The sequence below is a fragment of the Lycium barbarum genome, chromosome 11 (assembly GCF_019175385.1).
Source record: "Lycium barbarum isolate Lr01 chromosome 11, ASM1917538v2, whole genome shotgun sequence".
Taxonomy (NCBI): Eukaryota; Viridiplantae; Streptophyta; class Magnoliopsida; order Solanales; family Solanaceae; genus Lycium; species Lycium barbarum.
This window is the reverse complement of record NC_083347.1, coordinates 26,593,569-26,606,421: the sequence shown is the minus strand read 5'-3', so window position 1 is coordinate 26,606,421 and position 12,853 is coordinate 26,593,569. Positions and strand designations below refer to the sequence as shown.

General features: G+C 33.8%; 1 protein-coding gene across 1 annotated transcript; it reads left to right on the top strand.

Annotated features, from left to right (window-relative positions):
• Positions 1–1,350: 1,350 nt before the first annotated feature.
• LOC132619615 (uncharacterized) lies at positions 1,351–2,406 on the top strand. Its single transcript, XM_060334464.1, has one exon. It carries the CDS (start codon positions 1,351–1,353, stop codon positions 2,404–2,406), a length of 1,056 nt encoding a protein of 351 aa, XP_060190447.1.
• Positions 2,407–12,853: the final 10,447 nt, after the last annotated feature.

Genomic DNA, 12,853 nt, shown 5'->3' with positions numbered 1-12,853 from the left:
AGAGGCATAAGTTTTCATATGGGATGTACTTGAACACATCTTTGGATGAATAAGAAATCTCTCCTCTCTTGTCCCTCTATTTCTATTGTTTTCATCCTTTACTATTGTTACTCTTTTAGCTTAATTTACAACACGTTATCAGCACGAAGTTCTCTAATTCTATTTGCATCGTTAGTTCGAGTTCGGCTTTCTTTCAGGTGAAGTCTTATTTATCTGTTAAGATTCGATAAATACTTAGTGGCGGATTTATTTGTTTTAAACATACTTACATTTGGTTTGTGGCTTGTGATCTTTCTGTGACACATACACTGAGATTACTATTAAGCTAAAAAGGATAACACGCTGAATCTTGAAACTTCAAAAGAGATATTTTTTACCACCATGTTATGTTAATTTGCAAGAATCTCTCACCTTTATTTCCTATACAGAGAGGTTATGCTATAAATTTTGCATTTAATTGATTAAAAGATGACAATACTATTCGTTTGTTAAGAAATCTACAAATGTGCTTTAGAAGGAAAGCCAAAAGGCAAGATTAAGAACTATAAAAGTTAACTAGAGTTTGATCACTGTCTTAATCACCAGGATACATACCTACACAAAAAATTGGCAAGATGCAATCACTCATACCAAGATACTAGGATCAAAGCAATTTCAAAACTTTGCTTCTCTTTGATGTTTTTATCATATGTTCTTACTAGACCATTGGAGAAGAAAAAAATGAAACAGGAAAATATTGAAGGGGACATGATCTTTAAGTATGAGGATATGGACAAATTAACAGTGACGAGAACATTTAAAAACAACAGCCGTACTCGATGATATAGATAAACCACGCCAAGAAGAAATGTTAAAGTAGACAAAAACTAATAGAGAATGCAGAATGGACAACATATCATAGCACGGGCTGGTCAGCACTTCACCATGTCAATTTTAAAACTGATAATTGCAACATCACTATAAGATGACATCAGGGGACATAACTAGCTTTACATATATCACATGACAAATAATGAGCAGTAAGAAGTCATTTCGATATACAAAAAAAAAATCGAATGAAAGGATTAGCCCGTCTAAACTTAGCCCACCTAATTTATTTAGATAGGACAGAAGACGTTTGTGCATCGAGCATATCTAAGCTTCAATGTTTTTCAGCAGACATTGCAAAATGATTATGAGGATTAAAACACACATGATATATTAACCGTACGAGTAATTTTTACTTTTGGTTGTGCATACTGCTTGTGGAAGAAAAAGGGTTATTGGTTCGTGGAAATAAAAATACTATTTTGAGATTATGTTATTTTTATTATTTCTAACTCAAATATTTTTATGATAGTTTTGATCATCATGTCGAATTTGTCAAAGCTTGAGTTTGTGGCACTTGATATCTCGGGAAAGAATTACCTATCATGGGTACTTGATGCTGAAATTCACCTAGACGCCAAAGGTCTTGGTGCCACTATTACTCAGGATAATACAACATCAAGTCAGGACAAAGCGAAGGCAATGATTTTCCTTCGTCATCATCTGGATGAAGGATTGAAGGTTGAATACCTGACAGTGAAAGATCCACTTGAATTGTGGACTGGTTTGAAGGAAAGGTATGACCACATTAAGGTAACGGTATTGCCCAGAGCTCGTTATGAGTGGATTCACTTACGGTTACAAGATTTTAAAACTGTATGTGATTATAACTCTGCTGTCTATAGAATTACTTCCCAACTGAAATTATGTGGGGATAATATAACTGACGAGGATATGTTGGAAAAGACTCTTACGACTTTTCATGCCTCCAATTTGGTATTACAACAACAGTACCGTGAAAGGGGTTTTAAAAAGCATGCTGATTTGATATCATGTCTTCTTGTGGCTGAGCAGCACAATACCCTTTTATTGAAAAATCATGAAGCCCGTCCCACTGGAACTGCTCCATTCCCGGAAGCGAATGTGGTAGCAACACATGGCCCAACTGAAAGAAGACAAAATAATCGAGGCCATAATAATGAGCGTGGGCGTGGCAGGGGCAAGGGACGATATAATAATCGTCGTGGTGGTGGTCACCATAAAAGGGAGAACAATATGGGTTATCAAGGCAATCCTTCAAGGAACAACTGTCATCGTTGTGGTTTGAAAGGTCACTGGAAAAATGAATGCCGGGCGCCTGAACATTTTGTCAGGCTTTATCAAAATTCCTTCAAAAGAAAGGCAAATAGAGGTGGTGCCTCTTCTGCTAATGCCCGGGTGGAGTCACACATGACTTTTAAAAATAACGATGAGGCAGGGCCTTCACGAAAATATGATGATAATGTTGAAGCTAATTTGGCTTTGAAAGATGATGATTTTGATGGGCTTGATGATATTACTCATTTGGAAGTTGAAGACTTCTTTGGAGATCGAAATTGAGATTTGATCGTTTCACTGGGGAATGTGTTATGTTATTATTTTTATTTATGTGTTTTAAGTTGTCTTTATGTTGTTTTATTTTCGAGAAGTACTTAAATTCTCTATGTTGTTTTATCTTCTGGATTAGTAATTAAGTTTTATATTGTTAGTTTCCGTATTTCTTACGATGTATTTTTGTTTTTATGAAGATAAATAAAATTCCCCAGTCTTTAATTGGATCCAAGATGAGTAATAGAGATATGTGCCTTTTGGATAGTGCTACAACTCACACTATATTAAGAGAAAAGAAATATTTCTCTCATTTGGTTATGAAAAGGGCTTGTGTTAATACAATATCTGGTAGTACAAAATTAATTGAGGGCTCTGGAAAAGCGACCTTATTACTACCTGGAGGAACAATATTGGCCATTAGTGATGCACTATAGTGCAGCAAGTCTCGAAGAAACTTATTAAGTTTCAAGGTTATTCGCCAAAATGGTTATCACATTGAGACTGCCAATGAAGGAAAAGTTGAGTGCCTTTATATTATTACAATGAAAGCTGGGGAAAAGTTTGTGCATGAAAAATTACCCGCACTTTCTTCCGGGTTGTACCATACAAGTATTGGTGCGGTTGAAACACATGTTGTAGTAAATAAAAGGTTTAATGATTCTAATGATTTTATCATTTGGCATGACCGGTTGGGCCATCCCGGTTCTAGTATGATGCGCAAAATAATTAAGAATTCACATGGGCATACTTTGAAGAACCAAAAGATTCTTCAATTTAAGGAATTCTCTTGTGCTGCTTGTTCTCAAGGAAAATTGATTATTAAACCATCAGCAACTAAGGTTGGGATTGAATCCCCCGCATTTCTAGAACGTATACAAGGTGATATATGTGGGCCAATTCACCCTTCATGTGGACCATTTAAATATTATATGGTCTTGATTGATGCATCTACAAGATGGTCACATGTGTGCTTATTATCAACTCGCAATATGGCTTTTGCGAGATTGTTGGCTCAAATAATAAGGTTAAGAGCACAATTTCCAGATAATGCGATAAAGAAAATTCGTCTTGATAATGCTGGTGAGTTTACATCTCAGGCCTTTAATGATTATTGTACGGTCACGGGAATAACAGTTGAACATTCGGTTGCTCATGTTCATACTCAAAATGGTTTGGCAGAATCAATGATTAAACGCCTACAATTGATAGCTAGACCATTGCTAATGAGGACAAAACTTCCTGTTTCGGTATGGGGACATGCTATTTTTCATGCAGCAGCACTTGTGCGTATAAGGCCAACCAGTTATCATGAATTCTCCCCATTACAATTGGCTTTTGGTCAAGAGCCAAATATTTCCCATCTTCGAATTTTTGGATGTGCGGTATATGTTCCAATTGCTCCACCACAACGCACAAAGATGGGTCCCCAAAGAAGGTTGGGGATATATATTGGGTAGGAATCTCCTTCAATTTTAAAATATTTAGAACCGATGACTGGAGATTTATTTACAGCAAGATTTGCCGATTGTCATTTTGATGAATCAGTATACCCAACATTAGGGGGAGAACATAAGCAGTTGGAAAAGGAGATAGATTGGAATGCATTATCACTATCTCATTTAGATCCTCGAACAAATCAATGTGAGCAAGAGGTTCAAAAGATGATTTATTTGCAAAATGTCGCAAATCAACTGCCAGATGCATTTACTAATCTTCCAAGAGTTACTAAATCTCATATTCTAGCTGCAAATACTCCAATTCGAGTTGATGTCCCGGTAGGACAAACGGTTAATGCAAATGATTCCAGGCCACGTCTGAAACGTGGTAGACCAATCGGTTCCAAGGATAAAAATCCTCGAAAAAGAAAAGAAATAAATGATCAAGATGATCATCCTGTGAGGGAAATTTCTCAAGAAGAGGCCCGAGACATAATAAATGATAAGCCCACAGAGAAGGTCCAGATACTTCAAAATAATGATAGTGAAGAGATCTCGATAAGTTATGTCTCGGCGGGGAAAAGGTGGAACCGAAATGATATTGTGGTCGACAATACTTTTGCATATAATGTTGCTGTTGAGATAATGCAACAAGATGAGGATCTTGAGCCAAAATCTGTTGATGAATGTAGACAGAGAAATGATTGGCCAAAATGGAAGGACGCAATTCAAGAAGAATTGACTTCACTTGAAAAACGTGAAGTTTTCGGACCAATAGTCCGAACACCTGAAGATGTCAAGCCAGTGGGGTACAAATGGGTGTTTGTGCGAAAACGAAATGAGAAAGGTGAAGTCGTAAGATATAAAGCACGACTTGTGGCACAAGGATTTTCGCAAAGGCCTGGCATTGATTATGTGGAGACATATTCTCCTGTGGTGGATGCAATTACCTTTAGGTATCTAATAAATCTGGCAGTTCGTGAAAAGCTTGATATGCAACTGATGGATGTTATCACAGCCTATTTATATGGCTCATTGGACCAAGAAATTTTTATGAAAATCCCTGAAGGATTCAAAGTGCCCGAAGCATACAAAAGTTCGCAGGAAACCTGTTCAATAAAACTTCAGAAATCTTTATATGGATTGAAACAATCAGGGCGGATGTGGTACAATCGTCTTAGTGAATATTTGCTAAAGGAAGGATATAAAAATGATCCTATTTGTCCTTGTGTTTTTATAAGAAGATATGGGTCTGAATTTGTCATAATAGCTGTGTATGTTGATGACTTGAACATCATTGGCACTCGTAAAGAGCTTTCAAAAGCTATAGAGTGTTTGAAGAAAGAATTTGAAATGAAAGATCTAGGTAAGACAAAATTTTGTCTTGGCCTACAAATTGAGCATTTGACAAATGGAATATTTGTCCATCAATCAACATACACTGAAAAAGTTTTAAAGCGCTTTTACATGGATAAATCACATCCGTTGAGTACCCCGATGGTTGTGAGATCGCTTGACATAAATAAAGATCCATTTCGACCTAAGGATAATGATGAAGAGCTCATTGGTGATGAAACTCCATATCTCAGTGCAATTGGGGCATTGATGTATCTAGCCAATAATACCCGACCAGATATATGTTTTGCAGTAAGTTTATTGGCAAGATTCAGCTCCTCCCCAACAAAAAGACATTGGAATGGTGTTAAGCATATATTCAGATATCTTCAAGGAACAATTGATCTGGGATTATTTTATTCTTATGAATCCAAGTCAGATATGATCGGTTATGCAGATGCAGGATATTTATCTGACCCACATAAAGCCCGATCTCAAACAGGCTATTTATTTACATATGGAGGTACAGCTATATCATGGCGTTCAATGAAACAAACAATAGCTGCCACTTCTTCAAATCATGCGGAGATAATAGCCATTCATGAAGCTAGTCGGGAGTGTGTTTGGTTGAGATCAATGACTCAACATATTCAGGAAATGTGTGGTTTTATTTTGAAAAGGGATATTCCAACTATATTGTACGAAGATAATGCTGCATGTATTGCTCAACTGAAGGGAGGATACATTAAAGGAGATAGAACAAAACATATTTCACCAAAGTTCTTTTTTACTCATGATCTTGAAAAGAAAGGTGAGATAGATGTTCAACAAATTCGCTCGATCGATAATTTGGCGGATCTGTTCACTAAAGCATTACCAACCTCGACATTTGAGAAGCTGATATACAAGATTGGAATGCGTCGTCTTCGAGAATTAAAGTGATCTTTTCATCAGGGGGAGAAAATACGCGCTGCACTCTTTTTTCCTTAGTCAAGATTTTATCCCATTGGGTTTTTCTGACAAGGTTTTTAACGAGGCAGCAAATAATGTGTAACGAGGCACATATATGGACATCCAAGGGGGAGTGTTATGAAATATAGTAAATATAGAGTATGGATGTCCACTACACAAATATAATGCCTCTTCCATTATCTTCCACCATTTTAATGGATCTTCCACCATCTTAATGGTTCTTCCATTATCTTCCACCATCTTAATGATTCTTCCATTTTCTCATATATTGAATGCATATGTAGCACTATAAATAGAGGCATAAGTTTTCATATGGGATGTACTTGAACACATCTTTGGATGAATAAGAAATCTCTCCTCTCTTGTCCCTCTATTTCTATTGTTTTCATCCTTTACTATTGTTACTCTTTTAGCTTAATTTACAACAGAAAAGTTTTTTTTTTTTTTTTCAACAATTTGAGTACCACCGTCTTGACTAAAATGACTGATTCAGTCGACAACAAAATGAGCTTAAAATTTTAATACTCGAATCAACTTTTCTTGACATTTTCACAAAAAAAAAAAAAAAGTCAGTGTAAGGTTAGATTCCCTGCTTTCTCTAAAGTTATTAATTAGAGTATAAGCAAATTAAAAAAGTCAAAACCAAATACTAAAAGAATTCCTTGGGATAGCTTGACCAGTCTAACATTTTTGCGAACCATACTAACTTCAAAATCACTGTATGTAGTGATTCAGTTGAGATCTCTAAGTATGAGAATCTCGAGGTAATTAGCCAAAGCCTTTTTTTTGTTCATCATTCTTTTTGTAAAGATATAATTTTAAGAAGTTGAATGTTATGCGCTCATCAATGCAGTGATTAAAACAAAAAATCCAAAGGAAATAAGTTAAGTTTGTTACTTGGCTAACTAGAAGATAGGCTAAATACCTAGATAGGTCCTTTAACTTGACTCAATTTTTAAGTTAGACACTTTAACTTAGTTGGTGACCAGATAGATACCTCAATTTGGCAGAAATGTATCACTTAAACACACAAGTCAGTAAAACCAAGTGCGTGTGCATCACTTGCTGATGATGTGTCAAAGAACGAATAAGATAGAAACATGTGGAATAAAAAAAATCTCCAGCACAACCCCCTTTGATCTTCTTCTTCGTTCCAAAAGAAGCAAACAAACTTTGCCTTCATTCTCCATTATTTGCTTCTGCAAATTCACATGTAAGTTATAGCAGTCAATTATTATACTCTTCTTCTCCAATGGTTCCCTTCATCTCTCTTCCTTCGCCCTTACCACCGCCCATGTCCCACTCTCACTTAACCCAGAGACGAGTATAGATTTTCTTTAACTGATAGATGAAGGCCTAAAAGTAAAGAGGTTACGTTTTGTCTAATTTTTCTAGTTTTATGAACCTGCATTTTTTTTTTTTACTAAGTAGGAAATCAATGCAAATTTTCAAAATTAATGGTGTTGTCTTGGTTGAAACGTTAAAAAGGGAATTTACAAAATCCCTCTAAGCCTGAAGTTTGAGTCTTTAACATTTTAAATCTGACTCTGTTTATTAAACTGCCAAAGCTTCCTATTAATAATTTGGCCTTTATTTGCTTCATTTTGTTTCAAACGAGTATGAAGATCATGGGATAAAAGAGAATGTGTAAAAAAAATAATATAAAAACAGGAATTAGTATGGAACTTTAGTTGTAGTTGTGCTTTTTAGAGATGGAGAAGAGAGTTTTATGCCGCCAGGGCTTTTCTTTTAACAATGGTGAAGATGAATTTGAGGAAGATGAGGGTAAATTTGGGTTATAAAATTTTTTTGTTGATAAAAGAGCTGACTCAGCAGTTCTCTAACTTTGACTCACGCGCCTACATTGAACAAAAGAGTACGTGATATGCCATGCAGGACTAGTGTGTTTAAGTGATACATTTCTGCCAAGTTGAGGTGTCTATCTGGTCACTAACTAAGTTAAAGTGTCTAACTTAAAAATTATGTCAAGTTAAAGGGCCTATCTAGGTATTTAGCCTAGAAGATAATAAAATTAATGCACAAGGGAAAAATTTGCCCACTGATAGATTAGGATATATGGATATATATTACACAAATTAATGATGAACGAAGGGAGATTCTAGGTAGGAGTGTAAAAAGTAAACCGACAAATCGCACCAAATCAATAAATCCAGTCAAACCGAGAAAAAACTCGATTAGTGATTTGGTGTTGAAAAAAAACCCCCCGACTATAATTGGTTTGGTTTGATTTAGCTAAAAAAAAGTCAAATCGAACCAAACCAACCCGACATTATATGTATTCAATTTTAAAAATATTTATTTGTAATGTAATTTATAAATATTTCTTAAATTTTTTCGTAATTTTTTTTATCTATTATCATATTATTCAAGCTTGAACTTAGAATTTTGAATGTCAATAAGTTTTATATCCTATGGATATTAGTAACTCATACAAAGTCCAAACCAAAACCAACTCAACACTAATACTAACAAAAGAAATTCAATTTACCACTAGGAATGACAATAATGTTGGATATCTATTCTTTAGTTTTGCATAATTGGTTTAAAGAGTGAAAATACATAACTTAAGTTTTTTTTCCTTGTCATGTAATTAATACTTATTAGCCGTACTTATTTTAGCATGACTTAGTAATTTTATATTATGATCATTTTCTTTATGGCTTATTAATTAGCAATATTTATTTTAACTGATTTTTTTATCCTTTGTTGAATATTTAAATACAATGTCATCACTCTTCTCACATTTTTGTGTTATTTTCTTATGAAACACCTTAATTATATAGTTGTATCTTACTAGGATTAAAGAAATACTTGAAGTAAAAGTTATGTGTTTTGTATCAAGACTATTCCCGAAAAAAACCCGAAAAACTCGAGAAAACCTGAGGTTGAAAAATCAGAATTTTATTGGTTGGTTTGGTGTATAAATTTAAAAACCCGACGCAATTGATTTGATTTAGTTTTTAAAAAATCCGAACCAACTCGGTCCATGTACACCCCTAGTTCTAGATATATCATAATTCATAAGTGATGTATGTGGTATAAGTTGAAACCTCAAGGAAAATTCGTGTACTTCTCTGGTTTTTTTTTTTTTCGCGAGTAAAAGAATCTTGAGAGACTTGGAGCTTTAAACAATAACAAATTTTGCTAAAGAATGAACACAAAATGATTTGACTATAAAGGCTGCTAAAGATGCCAAAAATATCACATGTGCTGGTAGATGGAGACGGGAAAGATTACAATTTACAGCCAATTAACTAGTGTCACTCTTGAATAACAACGACAGCAATAATGTCATTGAAATAATTAATTAACAGTTTTTTTTTTTTTGGTCAAATTAATTAACACCTTGGTTTGCCCCTATTGTGGACTAGGGGGATGAGACTGAGTTGGCATAAAAATTTCAATATATCAGGAATGGTGTTGAATAAAATATGGAAATTTTGGTTCAATTTGTGATTATTTTGGTGCTCGTTGACAAATAAGCAAGTGACAATTACATTATAATTTAGTGGAAATTTTTAGCTAATGTAATAATCAATAAAGTCAGGATTTGTCAAGTGGTCTTAGAATATTACTAAGGATATTAGTGGCGACAAGTGGTCCTTAAATTATCATTGTGGATTGAACTTTACTACGTCTACAAAATGCGTAGCAGACTTTCATCGAGTTAAATTGGATGTGTTGTAATTATTACACTATTTAACTAAATGTAGAGCTATGGGAAAACTTAAGACAGAATTTTAATAGAATTTACTCCTAAACAACTATCAAATTGGTTTATATATATTCAGTGTAATAATTTGATATACATCCCTAAACAATTGGAAAATGTCCAAACATAATGGCTTTCATTGTAACAGTCAAATCTGATCAGCTTTTCTACTGTGAAAACCCGTTAGCAGGAGGTGCATATTTGAGACAAAAGATAATGGTGTGAGAGCTTTCATGTAACGATAGGTAAACAAGGGACAAATAAAATTAATACAAATAGCAAGAAATTCCAACATAAAGATAACTTATTTTATAGCTATATGCATATCACAGAAGTGAGCTCTAGTTGGTTTAGGGGAAAATATAATGTACTGCACTGTTAGCTTAAACAACGAAATATATATAGAATGAAAAAAAAAAAAAAAAAAAAGGAAGAGAGCAAAAATACAATATATTACTCCTATATGCATTCATTATTATATGTTGAACAAGTTTAATTTACTTTGCAAATTATCATTAATCAAAATAGAAGGTCGGTATATATATTGAATAGCATTACACATTTTAAAGACGTACGACAAGAGATTTTGTGAACTCACTCAATCCTCAAGCAACCTTTTCTAATCTTTTCGTTTTTCGAGATATGATTAGTATTTTCAATAATGGGTGGATTATGTTCAGATTGAGATGAGTTAAATTAATAAATAAATAAATTATTTTGCTTGGATAAAAGATTGATACGTTAATTCGAGTTAAATTACAATGGTCATAAATCACACCACCAACAAGAAGGCACCAGCTAATTGACCTAGCGCATAGTCATTTTTCCTTTTTTTGTTTGTTCATTTATAATGCGTATATTTGCCAAATTATGATAATAAACACTTTTTGTTTCATTTTGTTATGACTATATCAAACAAATCAAATAAAAAAAGCTATGTGTCTATTTTTCGATATGCTTTTTATATGGATCAATTTGGACCACATACTAATCTAATTTTTTCCATGGGCTAACTTGGGTTATGTTGTCCAAAATATAGTCGGGCTAAGTGCACCGGTAGCCACTTTTACGATTGTTTTAACACATAACTAACATTCTCCAATTAACTTCTTCTTCGCTTAAGAGAAGAGAAGTTCCGTAACTGGGAAGCAACAACAGTAGCAGTAACTAGTAATAATAACATTATTGAGTTAGTACAAATTAAAGCAAATGTTCATTCTTTGATAATAATGTAGCAACTCATTATATTCGTCAACCAGAGGTGATCCTGGAGAAATCAAATACTTTGAGTATTTTCAAACCCCATAATTTCTAATCCGTAATTATCAAATTTCTCTCTGTCCAGACTCGAACGGACAAAAATAAATCGAAGATACAATTCGTGACACAAGAAAAATTCAGTAAATTTGAGCAATATCACATGGCTTTGGACTGAACAACACAATTAATCTTCTCTACAAACTTCAGACTTATGCACTAATATCTTCAGGACATGATATCCTCAAGTTTGGATGTGGAGTTCGAACTTAAAGGATACAACCTGAAGTTCATTTGAGAAGAAGTGTCACGTTGTGCCGCCCAAATTAGAAGTGGCTATGTTTTAAATACTCAAAAACTGGTTTATGTTTTAAACAACCACCCTAAAAGTGATTTTCTCCCAATTTTGAAGTTTTTGCATGGATTGTCCTTCAAACGCATTGGTCTTTATTTTTGCCCCTGCTCATTTAATGAAAACATCCAAACCTGTTTCGCTCTGCATAAGTTCTGTAACATTTATCTTTCGAAACTGAACTTTTGCTTCATTTGGCACAAGTTCTGGAGGAATTAAGTTATATATGCGGCATAAGTCGTGTAATATTTTTCAGATTATGTTGAGTGTTGAAAGTTTTATCGTGTCCGACATAACTTGTGGGTATTATAACATATATGCCGAGCGTAATGTAAACTTTGCCGAGTGAACTCTAAAGTTATGCCGTGTCAAAAGTGATGAAGGACAAAAATTAAAGACCACAAATTTGAGGGCCAAAAGTTAAGAACCACCCCGAAATAGGACATTTGTACGAATTCCCCCTAGTTTTCCGAAAATAAGTTTCCAAGATATCTATATATCATTATAAATTTGGGCTTAAGAGAAGTGATGTGGCATGCCTCTAAAGCCATAAAACCTATTTATCTTTATTCTCATTTTTTTTGCCTTTATCTCATATTTAAATTGTATAATAAATAAATAAATAAATTAGGAAAAAAATGTACTAATTCAATATGTCATCACATAACAGTTGCGTCCACATTTACAAACATTGCCTTTTAAAAGTGTCAATTTAAATTTTCTCCTTCCTTAGTCTGAAACGTTGCTTTTTAAAAATAGAAGTGTCAAAATTTTACTCTTCTCTCTCCTCAATTATTACTAAAACGTAGCCTTTCAAGAATTAGTGTCAAAATTTTACTTTTCTCTCACCTTAGTTATCACGGAATTAATAATCCACACATATTCGGCCATTCCTTTACCCACGTTACTTCCCATTCAAAATCATCTTTTATATTGATTTGTTTCAACTGCCTATTATTTTCAACATCTTAAAGAATTCCTTTGCCTCTATGGCTCTACGCTTCCTTTTTCTTTTGCATTACTGAGATAGCAATATAGACTTTCTTCCTCTTTATTTATTCTAATTATCATTGATTTACGTTTTGATTTTTAACCGTAGTCTGGCTTCTACTTATGGATATAATTCTGCATCTTTTTAAAGTTTCTCTGGTGTGCATCTATGATATCTGTTAATTATTTACTTTTCCTCTTCAATTTTTTTTTTTTTTAAATAGGAATGATAAGAGAGCAACTAACCAACAAAAAGAAACTGTTTTATCTTTCGTGATTTTCCAGAAAAATGACAATTTTGTAAAAGAGATTCAACGAGAAAACTGATAATTTGACTGGCGTGGAGAGGAAAGTAAGGTGGTAAAGCTTCTACTTTTTTTT

What these genes read in the sequence shown, in the direction of transcription:
- LOC132619615 (XM_060334464.1), top strand. Translation starts at nt 1,351, where the DNA reads ATGTCGAATTTGTCAAAGCTTGAGTTTGTGGCACTTGATATCTCGGGA.